Below are 22,872 nucleotides of genomic sequence, written 5' to 3'. Positions count from 1 at the left end.
TATATTGATGAAAATAAAATAGGAGAGGTCATTGTAACACGAATATGCCCCGGACCTACATGTTTTTGTATTTTGCAGCATTTAAACTAATAAGACTTCTACTTTATTTGATGCGTTGTTCTTGGAAATATTTGGAAGTGAACACAATCTTTAAATAAAATGCAAACAGGTCTATAAAGTGGGGGGCTGGGGGATTCTATACTGTTTTTTACATTCATATCTTACCAGTTTTTAGAATAAGGAGCATGAAGACGTACATGTTGTATTTCAAGTAGAGCTCAGTACAACTGCAAAAAAGTGAAGACCAGGAAAAAATCATCACTTTCCACAAATGACCTTCATTTGTTGGTAGGTATTGTAAAAGTGGTCCTCTATAAAAGTGTTCACACACACACACACACACACACACACACACACACACACACACACACGCGCACACACACACACACACGCACACACACGCGCACACACGCACACACGCACACACTATACTAAGCAACACTTACTGTCCAAAGTTAATAATGCCCAGGAGCAATATTACATTGAATGTTTAATATAAACAGCACAATACTTATAGTAGGTGAAAAATTGCACTGTTAATAAGCGACTTTGATCTATGTTAATGTACATTAAAAATGTGTTGTATGATCAATCCCATGGCCAACCAAACATTAGTTTAGAAAATGGTCCATGAGAGGGAACCCTGCTTCCATCGCTATTACTCATAAAGGGACAAAAGGTCGTTGTGGATAAATTTAAGAGATCCACAGGGACTTTCTGGAGTGACCTGGAGGAAGCAATTCATGCATGTGAAAGGAGAAAGCTGATGTGTTCTGTGCAATGTACTTGCAAAAAAAATGAATGATAGTCAACAACAAGGAATCATAGACAGTAATCCATTTTATTTGAAAACTTTCAAACTGATGAAAATCATTCAGTTGCTTTTCACTCAAAGGCCACAATACATCACTTCAGGAAGAGTTTACGTAAGGCACAAAGGTGCACAAGAACATCATCTTGTTGTAAATGTTTTCTGATGAAACAGGAGAAAGGAACAACTCACAAGCCTTTTTTCAGCAGTATTTTATGATAATCGGATTTGTGAACTGATCCATGCAGTATTACATCTGACAGACACACACGCAGTTTCACCCTCACAAAGCCCGGAAGTAAAACACACACACACACGATGCAAACTGACATTTTCAGAATGTTAATAATACGTCTCCTGCTCCACCCAACCTGGAAGAAACCAAGAGAGACAGAGAGAGAGGAAAAAACAGAGGAAAAGTGTCAGGGCACAAAAAAAATGACAGGTTTCATAATAACCCATTGTATCGCTCTATTTGTATTCATCTCATTGCCTTTCTCTTCGTACATTTCCAAATGAATCCCCTTATAACTCAGCGTCTGATCAGCAGCCCGTGACACACAGATTAACAGAAATGATTAACTGTCAGCATGGATTGTATTTGTCTGCCCACGTCTTGCCCCTCATCAGCTGAGACGCTCTGGCAGAGAGCAGATTTCTAGCCATTGTAAGGTTTCCATATCGTATGGATGATCTTCGGGGCATATCTCAAGAGTCTTCATCAGCCTGCTTTAATTTCCTCTCCAATCATTTAGCATTGGCTCTGTTGATGGGTGATCAGGTATGTTTATTTCCTGGCCTGAGTTTGACATATTGGATATTAGCTTGTTGGCAAACAGGATAACCAGTGCGCTGTGCTTCAACCCAGAATACAGCCGGAAGATCAAATTGGCTTGCCAGAAAAAGATTGTTCATGTCAAAGTCTGGGCTTTAAACTTCGACTTGTTTAAATGAGTAGCTGTGTTTCCACAACAAATCTGCAAAAAGCTTTGACAATATTTCGCTGGTGTCGAAAAAATGCAATTTTGGTGTTTCATTTAAATAAGAGCTGCAGTTAAAATCACACGTGAATAAGTTTGGTTACACAATAACTTTGAAATAAACCCGTTTTGATAAAGAGTCATGACTTGAAGCTGCTAAAGAAAATCTATGAAGCTACTAAAAAAATAGGGTATTCGCAAGAGGACCTTCCACTCATAACTTTATCAATGATACAAATGGAAACATGCAAAAAAAAAAAGGTCAGCAATCACAATAATATATCATTTAATTTTAGTGACCAAATTTGTTGAAAAATGTCATTGTTTTATTTTATTTTTAAAAATGTCCCTATCAGAACCAGACTTCTCAAGGAGAGAGCGAGAGAGGAATTATAAATTCAAACGTTTATACCAAGTGGTTGTTTTGAAACTTTATTGGTTGTATATTGTACAATCATCCCATCCTGAAAAGCAGAACAGTTCAATAAAATAATAAAAAAATATATTCTTGCTCAGGATGAGCGTTTCCTTCTCACCAGAACCTTCCAGCAATTGGCAAACCTCTGTGGGGCAAAACAGATTCTTCAGTTGTAGGGGCAAACAAAGAGGAGCTGAAATAATTTCTGCCTGACCCAAAAAGCCTTGACATCCATCAAAAAGGCTTAATGACCAGAGACATTGTAGGACAGGGGTCAGCATTCTGCGACCCCTGTCCTAGATGGAGATGGAGAAGTGCAAGAGGAAAGAAAAATCTAAACCTGGCCAATTTTCCGTTGAAAGGTCTGAATTCAGCTCAAGATTTCAACTGGGCTAGACAACTATGTGTTTTGTTTTTATTTTACTTACATTTCTTTATTCTCAAGACCGCAAACAGTGATCTAAAAAGTTATTTAAAACTCTTATCACAATCTGGTGCCAGTTGTCTCGAGCTTGAGATCAAATTAAATTTCAGCCATCAAGAGGATGTTTGAATTTCACCAACAGAGACTTTCTCGTTTATAAGCTGTGCTTTTATGCTCCTTTTATTAAACAGGATTCCTGAGCAAACTGTCCTGACACAACAGTACATTCAAATGCTATTTTGTTAGAAATCAAACTTGAGAGACAAACAATAATCATTCCAGTGTTGCACAGGCAGCAGCTTTTATAGCCTAGGAATTGTTCAGGATTGAATCGATTGCCTTCTGCTCGACTCCTGGTGGTTTTCAGTTGCATTTACCAACCATCAGGCTTCTGGGTTTTTTTTTTCTTACTACAGCTTGGATTGATAGAAACTTTTAAATGGAAAATGAGTGCAGATCCTGTTTCACAATGCATCCTACAATTAACAATGATGCCATTCATTCATGTCAGAGACTAAAGGTAGGTTACTCCCTTTGCTTTATTCACGCAATGGGACTTTTCAATAAGACAGCTGCAACCGGTGCTGAATGTTCCTGCATCCCAACCAGTTATCTTTTGCATTTCACCAAAATAAAAGCTGACAGTAATCATCAATAATTGTGACTAATTTCTCAGCAATTCATCACTCAGTTACATCATATTTGTTATTCATTCTGGTTCAAACTGAGAAACAATGACACAAGAACAAACTGCAGCAATTTTTGCTTGATTGACTGATGATTTGTTTCTGCTATAGACGCCAAAAGAAAACATGACAAATTCAGTGCAGAGAATAAGTATTTGATTCCTTGCTTATTTTCTACATTTGCTCACTTGCAAAAAAAAGCATGTTATAGTGGTTTTATTTTATTTTAAAAAGACAGTATTAACATACATTTCTGACAAGAATGCATTACATAAAAATGGGTTTGCATATAATCGAGGGAATAACAAAACCAGAGTTATGCCACCCAGAGATTGGTTATGTTACCATGTTACACACAGATGAATCAGCTATTTATTAGCATATATGCAGCACACAAGTGCACAGAATCAGTTTCTTTAACTCCAATCACCATGGACAGATAGAGGAGCTGTTGAAGGTAGATGGGTACCGTGAACATCAGCCAGAGTTTCTTGAGAAGGTGAGAGCTTTTAAGACAATTGGCTCACTTTAAATGGACCAAAGTTTGTTTCACCCATTGGGCCAGACCTTTAGTGCAGGTGAGAATGCAATAATGCAAATCCTCAATCAACCAAACCAAGACTCACATTTTGAGGCGGTCTTTGTTTCCAAACAAACTTTGGTACGGTTTGCCAAAAATTTATTTATAACATGGGAAAAATGTGGTGTTATAAGTGAAATAGATGCCAGTGGTTTTAAGGAATTGTTTACTTAAAACAAGCTCATGTATCTTGCTAAAAAGTTGCTTGTACGTTAGTTTTTCTCATTTGAAGTGTACTAAGATATTTTCACTAAAAACTAGATCAAAAGTACTTGGTAAGATTTTGTGTTTTTGCAGTGCCTTGATAAGACCCAACAGCAGGAAATATACGTTTCTTTGGACTTCATGATTCACTGATGGGCATTTTGGTCAAAGCAAGCTCTTCCTTGTTGCTAATGCTACTACTGGTTGTACAAGTTGTGATAAAATCGCACCATTTTCTGCTTAGTGATGCTGCTGCCAGCATGTTATGGGTCAGGACACACAGAGGATCTCCCTGATTCAGCTTGCAGCAGCATATACCGACTCTGTTCCAAAACAAGAAATACCCCCACTGCGATATCCGTGGTTAATGAGCTGCTCATTCAAAGTGGTATTGCAGTTATGCAGGACTTCCATATTTTTTTTTTTTTTTTTGTCCAGTGGGAGCAATGATCGTCACCAGTGTTTGCAAATTATAGTCCACTTTCAAATAAGCACAATGTGAAACCAAACCATGCAAAATGAAAAAAAAATTAAAAGTCTGCTTTCGGTCCAGACAAAACAAAAGAACCAAAGGACTTTTCTGGTGTGAATACACCCTAAAACGACCACCAGTCACCCTCGGTCTATATCTCCATGCGAGGAGGTCAAGGGGTGACAATATTCATAAGAAAGGTAATGGGTGCTGCAGCTATATGGAAAGTTACAGGACCACAGTGACCAAGAACACCGCAGGTAAAACATGGTAATGGACTGAAAATTTGCATCCTATTCATGAAGAAGGCAAGTACAGACATTTCTTTGGTTTACCTGTGAACTTCTTAATGATTCAGAGAAGAAAGAATCTGCTGTGGTCAGATGAGACCAAAGTCCAGCTATTTTGCATCATCTCAACTTGCCGTGTTTGGAGGAAATGAGTTGATATGACCTCATGGAAACATTGTTCTCTGACTGTTTTTCTGCTAGTAGCATATGATGACTTCCCCACATCTATTGAACAGTGTGATTTATAATGAAGTCTGGGAGGAGAACACCAAAGATGGGTCATGGATCAGTGTTCCAGCATGACAGTATAACCTGAGATACACTGCTAGGAAAGTAAAGATGGAGCCAGAGAGGAGCCACTCTACCGTTATGGAGTGTATGTTCAGTTGGTGGGGTAAAAAAAAAAACTTCAGTCTAACAGAAAATCAATGATGTGAGTAGAAGCTTCCAGTTGCCAAGCAGCAGGCAAGTAACCTAAAGGATTTAGAGAGTTTCTGTACAGAGTAGTTGGTTAAAATCCCTCCTGAGATGCATAAAAACCTGGTGACCACCTACAGAAAATGCCTGAGTGCTGTGCTCACCACTGAGTTCAGATTGGACAAGAAATTAAATATATTTCAATCAATAACATACAAACACTAATAACTTTTATGTGATGTACTTTCTCATAATTTCTGTTGATATTCTGTACATGAAACAACCATATTATGTCCTGATAGTTTTTTGTTCCTAAGTGAGCAACCTTGTATATCAACAGGGAATCAAATACTTATTTCCTTCACTATAAATCATGGTTTGCCATCTTTGTAAGCATTTTGATATGTGAATTCCTTATGGAACGGTGTGCAGTGTTTTCTCAGAAAGGATAAATGATTACCTTAAATTAGAAAAGCAGACTAATCTGTCCAAGATTATCAATGGCTTTAAATATATAAATCTTTGAATGGATGCTAAAATTAAAGTTTTTGTACATGTTAACAAGTAGGTGACCATTTCATAAAGTTTCAGATTTATATTGATTTCAGCACTACATTCACACAGAGGTGAGCATAACTGCATGCTGCTGTAACCCCCACCAGTATATTTATGTATGTTTCATTTCATTCTGTTTTTTAGTTGTGCCTGATTTCCTGGGATGTTTCTCATCATCCAGCTGAAAATAAGATCTAAAATCCAGTCTTGTAATTTGTCAAAGTGTCCTTGAGCAAGACATTGAAAGCTATTGCTGCCTCCAAGAAGCTTACAGGTGGATAAATGAGGATTTGAACATTTTAATTATTGGCTGAAAATACTTTCATAACAAAGTGCTGTGTCTGTTTAATCACATCTTCTAGAAAGTACTTGATAAATTGCATAGCAGCATACACAGCACAACATCTGCTGCAGAGGGGATTTATGTGCATGGAGACTTTAGGACTTTAATGCCAAACCGAGCAGCCATGACAGTTTCAAATTAAAAGAGGAAAGTCTTATTTGGGGCATATTACACAGACAGTTTGGAAAGCTGAGACACGAGCAGTAGACAAGGGCCACAGTTTTAGTGGAAAATAGCAAATGGGCAAAAGGGATGTTAAACTGTTGTTTCCTTACTTAATTTTTCATCCAATAAAAACAAACGAGCTGAAAACCTTTTCATCCTTAAAACTGCTTACCTCCTGGGCGCCTCCGCAGAATGAATTTACGGACTTCATCGTAAACAAAAATGAGCAGGCTGTAGGGAAAGGCACAGAACCACCACAGAATCCTGAGAGCAACAGGAAAAATGGAGTCAGGGAGGAGGGAGGCGTACGCAGACAGCGACGAGTCAGAGGCACAGTGCAAATTGTTAAACTCACTGCAGTCATTTTTGAATATTAAGGGGCTAACAAGGTGGTGTTTAAAAAGACCAGAGACTTCATTTGAAGTTGAGAGTAACAGGCTAATGGCAAGCTATTAGGTCTTCAAGGGGTTATTTTTCGGTTCAGTGGAGATGCGTGTATACGGTGCATACTTTATGGGGTACATGCGCAGGGCCACGTCCATCCCAGGGCAGTAAGAGAGGAAGGCAGCCAGGGACGTCTCTACAAACAGGCCGAAGATCAGGATCCTGTTCCTGTTGCACACACATCAGGAAATGTGTTGGAAGTAGAAAAGACAAAATGTACGTACCACTAAGAACACGGCCTGAAATAAAGAAACAAGAATTTGGCATAAAATTAACTTTTTTTCCTGGGTTCATTACTTTTTTTCTTTTTGCATAGTGAAGAAACATTTGCTTGCTTATTTTCCATCCTGTATTTTTACATCAAGCACATTCAATTGTGTCAATTGCCCTATAAATTATTCTAGTAATAATATTCTCATTATGTTTTGTTATTATTACTTATGTGCATGAATTCCTTGTAAGACAAAACTAACTTACAAGCAACTTTTCTGCACAAAGTAGGAGCCTGTTTTATGTATACAATTCCTTAATATTTATGAAAAAGTGTTAGTTATAAGTGAAATAATCTGCTGGTGTAACAAGCCATTTTTCCCATATTGTATGTGTTTTGTTCCACTGGATTATTACCTTTTCATCAAAATTAAGGCATTACTGATTTAAAACAAGCTCCTACATTTTGCTGAAAAATAACTTCCAAGCTAGTTTTGTCTGATTTCAAGTGTACGAAGATATTTGCGTGAGAAACTAGACCAAGAAAACTTGATAAGATTTTGTGTTTTTGCAGTGCGATATTGGTCCAATTAGTAAAACCAGGTTGATGATATTGATTTCAATCTATTTCCCATTTATGTGTCAGGCAGTGGATGTCCAATTTTGGTCATGTGACAAGCACAGAAGCAATGTCATTGGGATGACCATTTCCCAATGTTGGAAGGGTGGGGAAAGTGATATAATATAAAAACATATTGATTATTGACCATAACAGCAATACTGATACATTTCAGCCCATATTTTTATATCGTTACATCCCCACCAATAATAAAAAGGAGACTACACAATGAAACCAACATCCAGATCATTAAGATCCCCAAAAGTCAGTACTTTCCATTATTTAAACATTTGTGCTTCACATGCTCTGCTTCTTTCATCACAATAAAACCGATAACAGCTCTGATGATTACTTACTTCATGCCTTGCTGAATGAGTGAATTCCTCCTGGTCTTGCAGATGATCAGATCAGCCCACTGGACAACCACAATGCTGGCAAAGAAGGCTGTGTGGCAGGTGAATTCAATGATCTTCCTCTGTTCATACGTCTGCAAAGTTGGAAAAGCAGGTTTTATTTGTTTTATATGAGCAAATATTCATAAAGCCATGCTGGCGACTATGTGCTCCTGCTCCTTACCCACTGCTGCCCATAGCTGTCCTCCAGGTCATTGAATTCACGGTCATCCCAGCTGATGCGGATGCCCACCAGGTCTTTAGGGAGGAAGCCGTTTTCAGCCAAGATCACAAAGTAGGTGAAAAATCCGGCCAGAGCCTGGATCATACCTAGAGGGAAGAATAACCACTTCTTAATAAGGCACCAACACTAATATATTTTAGTTACAACTAGCTAAAACTATAGTATTTCTTTTTTTTACCAGTATTTCATGTTCTGGGTACATATGATAATTTTGCAAATATAAATCTGTGTTTAATGCCCCTTTACAGCAACAGATAGACTGTAATGTAAAGAAAATAGAGACAAATGTCATGTCATGTTAGCATAGAAAATTCATTTATTGTCCATTAGTTGCTCCAAACACAATTCATCATGATTAATATGGTTGTCTCCAGGTTTCTCACAAGTCTGTCAGAAATTAAAATCATTTATTTCTATTCACAATTATATTCTGTCAGGTTGTATTGACCTGTATGGAAAACACTGGAGGAAATCTGCAGAAATGTCTTTTGCACTGTTTGTACAATCATTTTTGTTCTGCTGTGGCTTAAAGGTGCCAACTGATTGAAGTTATTTTTTAATTACTCTTCAACTGCACTTACACCAGCTGGCATATTTACAATATTTACATATAAACTCTGCAGTATTCAAACTACTTACATTTTGTCACATTGGAATCAAAATCTCCTTTTATTAGGATTTTATGTGATAAACCAACACAAACTTCTTAATTGTGTCGCGATAACCAAATTTTTGCAAGTAAAAATATAAAAAATGTGGTGTGTGTTTGCATGTAGCCCCCTCAGGCAGTGCTAAGGGGGCTACAGAGCCCATTTTAAATTGCAACTGCAGCTGGGAGCCTTTTTGGGTTATTCCTCGACCAGCTTTCTACATTTAGAGTCTTTTCCCATGTTCCTCTTTGCGAAATAGCTCAAGCTTTGGCAGGAGGGAGAATGTCTGTGAACATTAAATTTCAAGTCCTGTCAAAAGTTCTCAACTAGATCTGTTCTGGGCCAGAGGTTCCCAACTCTGACAAGAAAAGCCCACAGATTGTGCAATGGCTACATTTTCATGCACTGAGTTTACATCTCGCTGCGTGAGAAAGCTTATGCTTACAATCCTGCTGTGATGATCAGTTAATGACTCAAACTGATTAAATGCTGCTGATTTGGTTAAATACTTTCAAACCTGGAACAACAGGAGGTTGGAGGTGTGAGCTCCTCAGTTATGCTGCACAACTAAATTCAGGACCCATTTCAATTTATGTTCCACAGTTGTCTCACATTACTGTACTTTGACTCACAAATAAAGGAGTCAAAAATACAAAGCATGAGAAATTTGGAAGAAAATTGAGTCCCTGGAAAAGGAGTATTGGAACAAGCAGTGCAGGAAAATCCAGCATTTAATGTGAGTTAATTTATTCTGAGTCTTATGGTAAGAAATAAATTATTCTCACAAAAACACCAGTGCTGCTATAATTGTCACCTCAACTAAATGTGATCAATGAAAGGTAATTTATTTGAAAATAATATTTTTATTGGTAATCCACTGTGTTCTGTTTCCTTCTGGTGTAAATTATATATGACAGAAGATTATTTTCATTAGCCACTTTTTAAAATGGAGCAGACAATCCGACAACTGTTAGGTATGATAAAGGTCTTATTATGCTGTGGGCATGTTTCTCTGTCAAAGTCATGACATCTCTGAAGGACAGTTCAAATAAAAATCTGTTGGTTTCTGTCATAAACTGATGATCATTGGCTTCCAAAGCAGGATAATTATCCAAACATCTGGACAGATCAGTTGAAACAACCGTCTTTCATAACCATCTCAGTTTCCCAGATCTAAATCGTGTAGAAAACCTGAATCATGCAAGAGCCTTCCCTCTATGTAGCCCAAATTTGTGGTATTTTATAGAAAACTACGGGGTTTCCCTTTTCAATGTCATAGACTACTAACTCGTACGCTTGATTTTATTTGAAATTATATTTCTTAACACTTGTTTTTCCCCATCAGAATAAATGTAAATATATTTAAATTTTTCAGTTTGAGATTAAGCTGCTTACGCTTTTTCTACCAACGTTGCAAAGAGAACAGATGATGCAGTAAGTTATTTTATTACAAATAATACCAACAAAACTAGTTATCTGGGGAGACAGGACTCTGGTGTTGACTCTTTGTTGACTAAGCTGGAATTCAATAATATGAGTATCGGGTCTTTATATCATAATGTTTTTATCTAGCTCACATTGTTTGACAGAGATAAAAGTGACATCAAACACTAAAAAAAAGGCTGTGTAAAGTTTTAAGATTCCAAAAGCTGCTTTATCACTGTCAAATCCATATTGAGCCATTAATCACTCCAGACAATCATGTAAATCATTTCCCATCTGTCGTATGACAGCACAGTATAACAACTGAGCCGGTGTTATTAAGGAGCATTTAGGAGAAGAAACATGCCAAACAGGCCTGTACAAAAAGACTCGGATCTCTAAACAGTTTATATTTTTAGGCTGTAATGGTTGTGAACATCTCTGCCTTCAGCCTCTAAATGTTGCTTTTTGGGGGGAGTAATGCTGAATCAGACAGCTGACGACTGCAATATTAGGAGATAAGCTGTTATATTTTCAACGTGATGCCTTGACATCGTATTTCAGAGACTGAACCTAACTGACTGGCTGTCTGACAGAGAGCTGAGATGATGGTTATTAATCTGTGTTCGATATGTGGGTAAATAACTCCCTGCATAAGGGCTGTTTCTGAAAAGCAAGTTGCTTTTAATATTTCCAATTTTTTTGTGTGTCCTGCATCTTGACAGCTTCGTCAACTGGCTGCCTTGCTGTGTCAGTGACAGATTTGTTTTGAAAAGAGAAAATATATCATTTTCCAAACATTGCTAAATTAATGGTACAACGCTGGACTGAATGGTGGCGCAGACATTAGAACTGTGGCCATTCAGCAAGAATGTCGTTGATCTCTGCTGGAGACAGTAAATAATCAATGGATGGATAGTCAATAATTGTAAGACATTCTGAACTGTCTCCAAACAAAGTATTAAACAATGCTACATGCACATTTAATCACCTGTTAAGTCAAGCTGACACAGATTTCAGATGTAAAATTTTGCCACATGTGAACTGCACAGGCACACACACGTGTTGCACACTTAAATATTGCAGCAATAACCCAATAATAACATTACTTCCTTACTCTGGCACTATGCTGTCTAGAGACTTCACTCATGTCGGTATGCTGGATGCTTGAAAAGTGAATGGAAACTGAAGACATTTGATTTGTAATCATGACAGAAGTTACAGAAGCTCATAGAGCAGCTGTGTGCAACCTTTACAGTGCAAAGAGACACTTTTTACCCTCACTGCAGCTAAAAGATCTCGTTTACATGACCTTTTAAAAATGACAACTTCTCATTTTTGATGGATACCAACTTTAAAAACTTGGTGTTATATTTGAAAAGTCAACATTTTAGTTCTATTAAAAATACCAACATAAGCCGTTTAGGAACATAAGACAGATTCATTGTCTTCCGAAGGATGTTGATATTTGTAGAAATTTTGTAAGAAAGAAATTTTTTTTTAAAAAGTACATAGTTTCCAAGTTGTGCCAATAAAAGTTGCATGTTTTGGCAAATTCAAAACCTTAATGTTGTTGTTATTGTATCCATATTTGACTTTGTTGATTTTTTTATCATCTTAGTCAGTTATAAAGAGCCATTGTAAAGGATTCAAAAAACAACTTGCAGGTTGCAGACCCCTGCCACAGAGCATTAAAACTTAATCAGATAATCCCTCAGCAATTATAAGAAATAATTTAAAAAGATGGTAACGTTACAGCAAAAGCAGCGTAGTCAGTCATGATGTTAACAAATATCGTAAACTCCAAATATTGGTCCCAAATACAGTATTCAGAAGAAGTGCATCAATAGAGACTCATTTCTAAGACACAACTAGATGATTCACAAACATCACTTCATTTCTTCATTCTCAGACCCATGAAACTGTCCTTTCAAAAGACCCGCCTCCTGGATTTGATTGGTTGTTTCTAGTAAGTACTGGGAGCACTGGGAGAAGGCAGAGGACTATCTGTCTCACACCACCATACTGCCACTACATAGCGACAACAAATGTGTTATAAAAGTTGCAAATTGCAGCTTTAAATGCCCTACATAAAAAAGTTAGATTTGATTTGGTAGATTCTGATAATGTTCATTTTGTTAATTCTGCTTATGTACTTGTTAGGTGTCACCTTCGCGTCGCCTCTTCAGTTAAACATTTAAATCCGCCTGTCCTCCAGCTACAGAGGTCTTTAATAAATGTGATCTGCTGTGTCTTGCAAACCTTTCCACCTTCATTTTACGGGAATTAATGCCCAGAATTGATGCTCGTTGTCGGCTGTTCTGAGCTCATTCAGTTTTAAGTGAAGCCCTGTCATATTTTTGCCCTATTTAACAGCGTATGAAATTGGGCCAGCCTTTGATCCTTCACAATTCCCAAACCAAATAAAACCAGAGATAAGAAGCACGTGTTCAAGAGAGGCTCCAACCAGTAAAACATGGCCAAGATTAAGTTGTGCTAATAGCTGCACTTGCCTCTCTCAATTTGCTGTAAATGTCACAAGAATTACAAGAAACCCAAGGAAACGTCTGCTCACCTCTGGTTCTATTTCTGTAACTGCACCTACCTAAACATTTACAGGCGCCAGAATTTATGATAAATGTCAGTATTTAAGTTTTTATGACAGAAATGTTTATTATCTCTATAAAGTCAATACAAGAGGCCTGTCACAGTGATTTAAGTTTAAGATCTGCTGGTGAGAAGGCTTATAGATTCGGGAGAACAGACCTATCTGTCCGTACGCCATGCTGATGAGGCGTTCATTGACCAGCTTGTCTGTTTTCGGATTTCTTGGTTGTCGCTTCATAATGTCACTTTCAGCCGACTCATAAGCTAAGGAGATAGCAGGGACCTGCAGGAACAAGGGAGAAAAGAGCTTACTTTACATCAGAACAATAAACATGTAGGGATTTGCTTTTGCTGCATCCTTAAAAAGGCAGGTTGGACCAGACTTATTGCTGATATGATCATGCAATCACTGTGCAGCGGGAGAGGAAGAGAGAGGGCGAAAGCAGAGGAAAGAGGAAGCGACGACAATTACAGAGGGAGGTTTGGATGAGATGAATTTCGGGACATTCATAAAACAAAAGGGTAAAAAGGTTCCTGTAATAAAGATCTCATATTGGCTGGGTTTACTAGGTGAGCAACAGAGCAATATGTTTGACTTAGGGAAGGAAATCTCCAGGATTTAGGTGGGATTTGAGGTGGGGACTTGGCAGTGCTCGAAACTGCGCACACGTCCTGTGTTGTCTGCAAATCCAGTTTGCTTTGGTGTTGCTCTCCTCTGACCTGCAGCAGTGGAGGAAGCTGGAACAAAATGTCTGACAGATATTTTTCTAATGTCTATATATGCTTTTGAAAGTGCACATGAAACGATGTTCAGTCTTCAAATGTCTCTCATGCGGCGTCCCTAAGCATGAAGACAAACATCCTGATTCGGCCGCTCTTTCCCTTGCTGGCTAAAAATAATCAGAGCAGACTCCATGTGCTGGTCGCCGCTGCAAAATCTCTGCAGAGTCCTTGAGCCTGTAGCCAGGAGTTGCTCTGAGCTGTAAACAAGCTGTAACACTATTACTGGCAGACACGGGAAATCAGTGATTTTAACTGTGTGCTTCAGCATGAACACTTTTTCAACTCTTCTGCATGAAGATGTTCTTTTTCTTGTGTTGCTTCAAAATATTCAGATGTTCATTCTCTATTACTTAGAGATGTCAATGTAAATGTTTTTTGTTTTTTTTATGTAATAATGTTGATTATATTAACAGTATCCAGTATCCATTATCCCACGCCTAAAGGAAAATTAGAGCAATGGGAAGACAGCAAACTTTGCAAGATAATTAATATCTCTCGGATCTTTTTCTCATTTTATCATAATGAGAAAATTCAATATATCTTATTAGGGTTTTATGTGCACAAAGTAGCACACAAACAAAATACAGCTTTTATCTTTTTACAAGTAAAAATCTAAAATAAATTGGGCACTCACTCCTCCCCTTTATTCTGTTACTCCTTAATAAAATCCAGTGACCCAATTACTTCCAGATCACATCTGGTAAGAAAATGGAGACCACTTGTGTGTAATTAGATTAAATTCCATCCATCCATCCATTTTCTAACACCCTTGTCCCTCAGTGGGGTCAGGAGGGTTGCTGGTGCCTCTCCAGCTAACGTTCCGTGCGAGAGGCGGGTTCACCCTGGACAGGTCGCCAGTCTGTCGCAGGGCAACACAGAGACACACAGGACACACAACCATGCACACACACACTCACACCTAGGGACAATTTAGACAGACCAATTAACCTGACAGTCATGTTTTTGGACTGTGGGAGGAAACCGGAGTACCCGGAGAAAACCCACCATGCACAGGGAGAACATGCAAACTCCATGCAGAAAGACTGGGGCTGGGAATCAAACCCAGAACCTTCTTGCTGCAAGGCAACAGCTCTACCAACTGCTCCACCATGCAGCCCTTAGATTTAATTCCCTTTTGGATAAATTAAATAATTTTGAACTGAATTAATTCAGATTTTATGTGAAAACGAGGTTTGTTAGAGAACATTAAGGAACAAAGAGCTTCCAAACAAATCTGGGATATTCATTGCTACATTATGAAACAAATAAACTAACAAAGTGGTTTAGGTCAATGCAATGGTAGAGTTATAATCCAAAAAACCTGCAGCTGTAACTACAGCAATACTTGGCTTAACTAACTACACCTTTTCTATATTTGCAAACAAAATTTTGTAAAATCATGTATCGTTACTCCAAGATTATGCTCCACAATGTGTTTGTCTATTATATAAAATCTAAAAAATAATGAGAAGACATCTCAAGTTATCACTGTGGATAGGTACCAACTCCTCCTGAAGGATGCAGACACTTTTTAGAAATGTGACAAAATATGAAAAAGTAAAAAAAAAAAAAAAAAAAAGGATTATTTTCCAAGATGAAAGCTTGTCTTCAGTTTACCGGGAGAAACTATAAAACATCTACCTACTGACTTTTAACTCCAGCCTTATAGGATGCACCATTTTCTACTGCCTACTGGTGTTTTGATGGCTGACAAAATGCAAAAATTAAAGTAATGCGCAGAAAAGTCCCTCTGAATTTTTCATTCTGCGATTCCTTTCTTTCTGTAATGATGGATTACGCCCCTCAGGCAAGCAGCATGCCAGCAACTCTTTTTGTTGCAACTGGAAATACAAAGCAGAGACTGGCATCTGAAAATGGCAGGCATGTGAAATGTAAATCTGCATGTGAGTGTCACCCGGCCTTTGTTCTGCTCGAACAAATGGACGTCGGCAAAAAGCCAAAAGCAAATTTCCCCCACTGATAGAAAGAGCAAATTAAACCAAACAGTTGCTCTTTTTGTACCTCCAGGCTCTCATATTTGACACTAGTAACACAATTTCCCTTAATGTCACCTTTACCTTGCCTGTAGCTATGCAACACGCTTACAATTAGCACCCTTTCAATGAGGAGAACTACTAAAATTAAGCAAAAATTACAGGATAATTTAGTAAAAAGAGATAAATATGAAACATTATACTGGTTGTAGTTTTGTGTTAGAGCAATAAAATTGCAATAAAGCCACAGTGAATGTAAAAAAAAAAAAGGAGAACATTACAAAGGCAAAACTAGAGAGAAAAAATGAAAAGTGTCAAACTTTCAGACTTAAACACCAGAGCAAAAAAAAAATTATTACTGGCATCACCGCACAAGAATTTTTTCCTTTGTTGCACTGCTCACCATGTCAGTGCCCAGGTCGATGCAGAGGATGGTGACGGTTCCCAGAGGAAGAGGAACACTGGCGATGATGAAGAGGAGGAAGGGCGAGATCTCTGGGATGTTGCTGGTTAATGTGTAAGCGATGGACTTCTTCAAGTTATCAAAGATGAGACGACCTGTGCACAAGCAGAGGGAGAAAGGCTTTTTTCTTTTTTCATCCAGAAATTATTTTAAAAAAAATGTTTTGATGTGTTAATATTAATAATGAAAATTCTTATGGGGATTCATGAAAGACAAAACATGTAAAATGGTTCTCCAAACTTTACACATCCACGTTAAAATACCAGTTTTTTTTGTGACAAAAATATTAGAAACCTTTTCTACCTTCACATGTCCGACACAATTCAAAAATAAACAAATCTGTTTTCACATGAATGAAAAAGAGGAACAATCTGCATACTGTGTGCTTTTCTCAACTTCACATCTTCCTTCAAATACAGTGAATCTGATGCAGCTGAAACAAATTCACCCATTATGCTCAGATCTTTCTTGCACCTGCATATTTTGTTACCAGTTAGCAAATTACAACCCTGGCCAACTGACTGAAAGAATCTCACAGTATCAATCATAAAAGGAGTGCAGATGAGACATTAAGGGACATAATAAAAACATCCAACGTTGATTAGAAATAGGATGAAATAACGTCTTCATACTTTTAAGACTGCCATCCGAAAAATTGATGTAAAAGATGCATCAAAAAGCTGCCAGAGAGGCTGGCAAAGACAAACAGGAGCTGCAGGAATTTCTGTGAGAACAATCTGCTGTATTTTCCATCTCTGGACTACGGATTAGGACATGCAAACATTTCACATTGAGGCTATAATAAGTCTTGAAATGATTTATCTTTCTAGATGTGTCTTTTTAACAACGAAATATAGTGAATATTCTGAGCCATCTTTCCCCAGTTTTCCTCTCCTTATTAAGGATAGAAATTCTACATACTTAACAATTCCCTTTTACTGTTTTATCAGCATAACCTCATTAGAAACAGATTTTCCTAGACCATATCAGGCAACCCAAGTTCAATTAAACGGCTGTCACCCGAGGCAAGTCTCCAGTCCCATCTCATGGCTGTCAGTGTAACTCTCAAGTGAAATCCCAGAGTGCAGTGCTATGTCACATTACATCCTCTGAATACTGTTCAAATTACACACAACCAGAAAGGCTTCTTTTTTATTCCATACTAAAAAGGTTTCTTTATTTACAACCCATCTTGGAGGATGTTTTATGTTTTCACAAAAATAAGTAACATTTAAAAGTGTAAAGCCACGAATAAAACATGAGAGTTATTTAAAAAGCTCAACATTTGACTGAAAAATGAAAACAAAACAAACAGTTGAATCACTGCCATTTATTTTTGAGTGGAGGTTGATTTATTTGTGTCATATTTGTTGCTGGATTCCTTTGAAAAAGTGGTTTTTAATCTGAATTAGTTTTTAAAAAGATAAAAACGTGTATTAAATTCTTAAGTTTTGATATAATAAGACTATTTGAACAATTTGGGAATGCCTGAATGATGTCTTGGCTTTTCAAGCTTCTTAATTCACAACATTTAGGTTAACACAGGCACACCCGTAGATGTATTTCGAGTCAAAACCTCAAATGCACTGTTTCCCGTTAAAAAATAAAAAAATCAAAAACGTACAGGTCTACGATCAAATTTTGTGTTAAACTTCTCAGCAAGCTTTTCCTTGATCTTTGTGGTGTGTTGCTTGGTCTTTATGAGGTCGTTTGCTCCCTAATATTCTCTAATAAACCTCTGAGGCCCTTACAGAAGTGAATTTAAACATCAGTGAACAATTAACTCTCTTGTTGTGACAGATGTCCATGTACAGTAATCCAGGTTCTGCTGGAGGTTTCTTCCTGTTAAAGGGAAGTTTTTCTCTCCACTGTTGCTACATGCATGCTTGATTTGAGGGTCACATGCAGAGTCAATGTGATTTTCTGCTGTTCTCATCCAGCAGGAATAAACGATGCAAATCATTGACTTGATGCAATCTATTGAAACTAATTTAAATAATTAACTGAGTTTACTGTATTTCTTGATATGTAGTATTAATTGACATGTATGTGTGATTGAACTGAAATTATTTTTCTTTTGTAAAGAGACTCAAGACAACATTTGTTGTGAATTGGTGCTGTATACACACACTAGACTGAATTTTATTTAATTGGTTCCATTGGATGATTTTTCAGGCCATTAGGTTAAAGGGAGCTAAATATAAACTCTTTCTTCTTTTTTTGTACAAGCAAATGTTTCTCTTCTAAATTATAAGTCTCCACAATGTTTTCCCGCTCTGTAAACCTAAATACGTTTAGGTTTGTAGTAGTAACATGAAACAATGAAATATGAATATCAAAGTTATAGATAGCGGTACCATTCACTGTATGTGCAGCCTCGATATGTAAAGTTTGTTATTCAGCATAGTCAAGACTCTAATCCTCCAATTTTTGATGTTTCTGGTCCAGCAAACTTGATTCAAAATGTTTATATTGCTTTTCCAGCATGCATTAAAATTCTGCAGAGTCCTGCTGATGACCTAATTCTCTAAGTTAGGTGTGTTGAAGTACAGACACAGTTAAAAGTTGGAGGACACTGACTCACAAGGCCGAGAGCTTATATATAGAACATATACTGTAAATTCTACTAGAAATCAGAATAATTTCCATCCATAAAACCTTTTATGGTTAGAAAAAAATGATCTGATGACGCATGGCTCTTTCTTTCCAAGTGTTTTCTGCCCGACTTTTCTTTTGTCTGCCATCTTTGTTTTGTTTTGTTTTGTTTTTGTATTCTTTCATCGTCTCACCGCCTCACACTCACCCTCCTCCACTCCGGTAACGATGGAGGCAAAGTTGTCATCCAGCAGGATCATGTCAGCTGCCTGCTTGGACACATCAGAACCGGCAATCCCCATGGCAACGCCGATGTCTGCCTTCTTCAAAGCCGGTGAGTCGTTCACTCCATCCCCCGTCACAGCCACGATGGCCCCCTGTGCCCGTAAGAAAAAACAAAAACTGTCAAGAGGAGGAAGATAAGTACTGTGATTTAAGTTTCCCCCCCTCCCGTCACCAGCTGCACTGCCCTTCCCCCTCTGTCTTAATAATGTCTTTTCACAGCAGCTCTGGGGAGATTAATAAAATAAATTTAAATAGAGTAGCAATCATTCAGTCACATGGCGCCAGAATGAGTGAGTCGGGGTGAATTGTTGCATGACCTCAATACATGAGTGCAATACAGAGATCTAATATTCTTTTTGAGCATAAAAGCAGAGATTTATCTGGGAGTTTAAGATACTGGTTATAATAAACGCTACAGAGGCACACTTGTTTTTAAGCCATATGCTCACAAACAAGCCCCTGTTGCAGGAACTCTCACATACATGCAGAGGCACGCACAAAACCGCGCATTCATCCATTGAACCACCTGCACAAACAAAAAGCTCAAGAACACTCAAACAAACACACATAGAAAGCCGCATTCAGCAGTAAATGGCAGGGACACACAAACACTCTCACTTACACACACCTTTATTCAAGCACAGCGCCACACTTAGACGTCAACGGCAACATTCATGCGCCCGTCCTCTTCTGGGTTTATCACAAGACACACATGCTTGCATTCAGCCACATGAACCAGCTTACTAAATTCCAGATGAATGCTTCCTGAAAAAGAGCCGATCACACGCTCACACACACTTCTGACCCACTGACCTGTCTCTGGCAGCCCTCCACGATGATGAGCTTCTGCTGGGGAGAGGTGCGGGCGAAAACAATCTCAGTGTGGTTCCTTAGCAGGTCGTCCAGATACTCGGAGCTCATGTCCTTTAAGTCTGAGCCGTGCACCACACAAGCCTTGGCATCCCTGTGAATAGCATGAACAAAAACACCATGGAGTCACGATACCAAGCTAGGAAGGGGGCGATCTGACATTTTCTTGCCTGGCCATTGAATGTGTCAACTAACACACACACACACGCACACACACGCTATGTCTACAGGATTTTCTCTGAAAAGACAGAATTTAAAATGGTGGTTTTATGTAAAATAGCCGTTTTTCAGTTTTATATCATGTTACAATGTTATTCAGTCATCAAAAACATATCTGGAGTTTTGTCTTGATTCCTTCATACACTCTTGAGAAATCCTTTAATCTCCCATGGCAACCATTTGGGTGTGTAAAACGCTTGGGAGAGCCAAGCACTGCCCCTCTCAGTCAGCTCCTTCAGACTAGCAGCAGCAATTAGCAAACACCTGGCAGCATCTGTGAAGCTCATTATATGAACTATTTCTCCGTCCAACGCTCCAGCAGATGTTTGTAAACACTTATTAGAGGAATGTTGATATGAAGGCAGATTGTTGGAAAAGCAGGGATTTCTTAAAGAGACAGAAGCCCAATTTCAAGGCGCTAAATTACAAAGTCAAGTTTCTTTTTAGCCATATTCCATATATAAAACATTTTTGTAACAACTGAAGGTAACATAATTACTTGATTGGGCTGTGAAATTCTACCATGTGGTTGGAAAACACACAATACTTCTCCTTAAAGCATTTAGTCATTTCAAAAGCAGAATGCCTGCATCGCAGCCAGAACTTAGTGTTTATTTCCTGGCTGATGAAGGAATCAAAAAGAATTACCATTAATAATGCTTAACACTATACAGCAGGCTACATACAGTAAACATTTATAATAAGGTAAAAACTTAATTACAAATTTGATTTTCAGTTTCATAACTTGAAATATTTTCTGTAATGTCTAGTCTTCCAGTAAGAGTAGATGTGTGTGTGTTCAGTTTATATCCCAGTCCTGACAAAAACATGTAGAAGTTTCTCTCCCACATAAATCAAAACGATTCCTATAGAACAAAACGCCCCCATTTTCATTAACATTTCATAATTACTTAGTTTAATCCCTTCTTTGTACAAAAACCAAAGGAATAAGACAAGGAGCTCAGTGTTATAATTATTTTCTTGACAGACCATATAGACCTCTCTGCAGGAGTCTTTTAATCAACTTTATTGTCATTTTAACATTGTTTCCACATCAAATGCATGTCTATACAGCCTGAGATTGACAAGTTTCACTTTTGTCCCCCGAATTAGTTTTTTTCTCCCACTCATATAAACAAAACCAGATTTTTTTCAATCCAGCTTACTAGCATCTAACTTGAAGAGTCTTCCCATCTGACTCTTGAATGATAATATTTGCCGGCCGGTTCTTTGAGCACACACTCCGTCCTGGACACACATCCCGGGGACAGTCCGCTGCTCACATCCTGAGCGGCTCAAACAATCTCACAGCGGGTTGCCCCTCGACGCTTGAGCACGCAACCACAACCTGCCCTGACACACAGACACACCTGGGGTTAACCTGGCTCAGAGGGATGTTCAGTCTCTCAGCGATGTCCTCAACCGTCTCGTTGCCCTCAGAGATGATGCCCACCCCTTTGGCAATGGCCTTGGCTGTGATGGGGTGGTCCCCGGTTACCATGATGACCTGTTTAAAGACAGAAAGCCCCATAAATCGGGAATCTTACTGCTCTGGATCATCATATGGGTGTCATGTGTCACAGCAGCATGGCTGAGCTGCATCATAACATGGACAATATTTTACACAGATGTGCTTACACTAAAAAAGAACGATGCTATTAAATGTAATGATTAATATAATGCAAAAACAACAAGAAACAAATCCATCAAGCAGAACAAATGGGGCTTTTGGTCATTGAACTCTGCAGAGGTCAAGCTGGTAGATTCAGAAATACTTAGTTATAGTTTTGGGTTTACCCAGTGTGATTTCAGCTGTTCTCTAAAAAGAAAGTGACTCCAGGAGAATAAAAGTAACATTTTAATTGGTCTAATTATTGTTTGGACTCCAGTGTGATGGAAATGTTGTTGAAGAACCTGCAGTGAAAAGGAAATGTTGCAAGACTAATGACCTTTTACCCCAAATGTTGAGTTGCAATTATTCCTGCACAGCAAAAACAGTTTACTACATACTAAACTTACATGAGAATTATTTTAACTTTTACTCATAACATCTGGAAAGTAAATGAATCACATGTGCATATTTATTTAGAACCATGAACAGACACAGGACTAACCATATTTTTAAAAAGCCTCAGTCAGTACAAAGCTGACATTTTACAATAAAGGTTAAAACTCTTTTGCTGAATGAACTCCAGCTACTTTCACCTTCACATTCTTCTGCCTCCAGTTAGTATTTTTTAAGACAATTATCGTGTGTCTTTCAAAAATTCATTATCGAGAGGAAGCACGATAAGCACCTAAAATTAAATATGTGAAATCCCTTTTCCGCATCTGTAGTTGTTGCCTTGAATTAGAACAGCTTTTTCTGCTCGTTATCCAATTTCTATCTCTGCTGGCAGTTTGTTAACCTTCCTTTGGCCGAGCTTATTATTTTTCTCACAAAGCATTTCCTCTGTGTGTATTTTCTGCTGATTAAAAATGCCATTAATCTGCACTTTACCAGATAGAGATTTTCACAAACTGCTTTCGTAATAAAATTATTCCTTTTCTTTATTACCTTTCATGCTTTTAATTTGTACATGAGAAAATACATATTTGGTTATTTTGTAATTTCTAAACCTTATCTCACTCATTGCCCCCATAAAACTAAGATTTTTTTCCTATGGCTTG

At 38.0% G+C, this 22,872-nt stretch overlaps 1 protein-coding gene across 1 annotated transcript in view; it reads right to left on the bottom strand.

The window, feature by feature from the left end:
• Positions 1 to 882: 882 nt before the first annotated feature.
• The window catches only part of atp1a2a (ATPase Na+/K+ transporting subunit alpha 2a), a 61,258-nt gene continuing 39,268 nt past the window's right edge, over positions 883 to 22,872 (bottom strand). The window contains exons 15-24 of the mRNA XM_008433966.1: positions 21,573 to 21,709; positions 19,927 to 20,077; positions 19,037 to 19,205; positions 16,174 to 16,328; positions 13,153 to 13,276; positions 8,255 to 8,400; positions 8,035 to 8,165; positions 6,916 to 7,017; positions 6,578 to 6,669; positions 883 to 1,242 (exon numbers count right to left, since the gene is read on the bottom strand). Coding sequence (XP_008432188.1) covers positions 1,214 to 1,242; positions 6,578 to 6,669; positions 6,916 to 7,017; positions 8,035 to 8,165; positions 8,255 to 8,400; positions 13,153 to 13,276; positions 16,174 to 16,328; positions 19,037 to 19,205; positions 19,927 to 20,077; positions 21,573 to 21,709 — 1,236 coding nt within the window. The 3' untranslated portion in view covers positions 883 to 1,213. The remainder of the gene's footprint in view (positions 1,243 to 6,577; positions 6,670 to 6,915; positions 7,018 to 8,034; positions 8,166 to 8,254; positions 8,401 to 13,152; positions 13,277 to 16,173; positions 16,329 to 19,036; positions 19,206 to 19,926; positions 20,078 to 21,572; positions 21,710 to 22,872) is intronic.

Source organism: Poecilia reticulata, linkage group LG17, assembly GCF_000633615.1.
Source record: "Poecilia reticulata strain Guanapo linkage group LG17, Guppy_female_1.0+MT, whole genome shotgun sequence".
In the NCBI taxonomy this organism is placed as follows: Eukaryota; Metazoa; Chordata; class Actinopteri; order Cyprinodontiformes; family Poeciliidae; genus Poecilia; species Poecilia reticulata.
The sequence above is the reverse complement of the archived record's forward strand: the minus strand, read 5'-3'. Positions and strand labels throughout refer to the sequence as shown.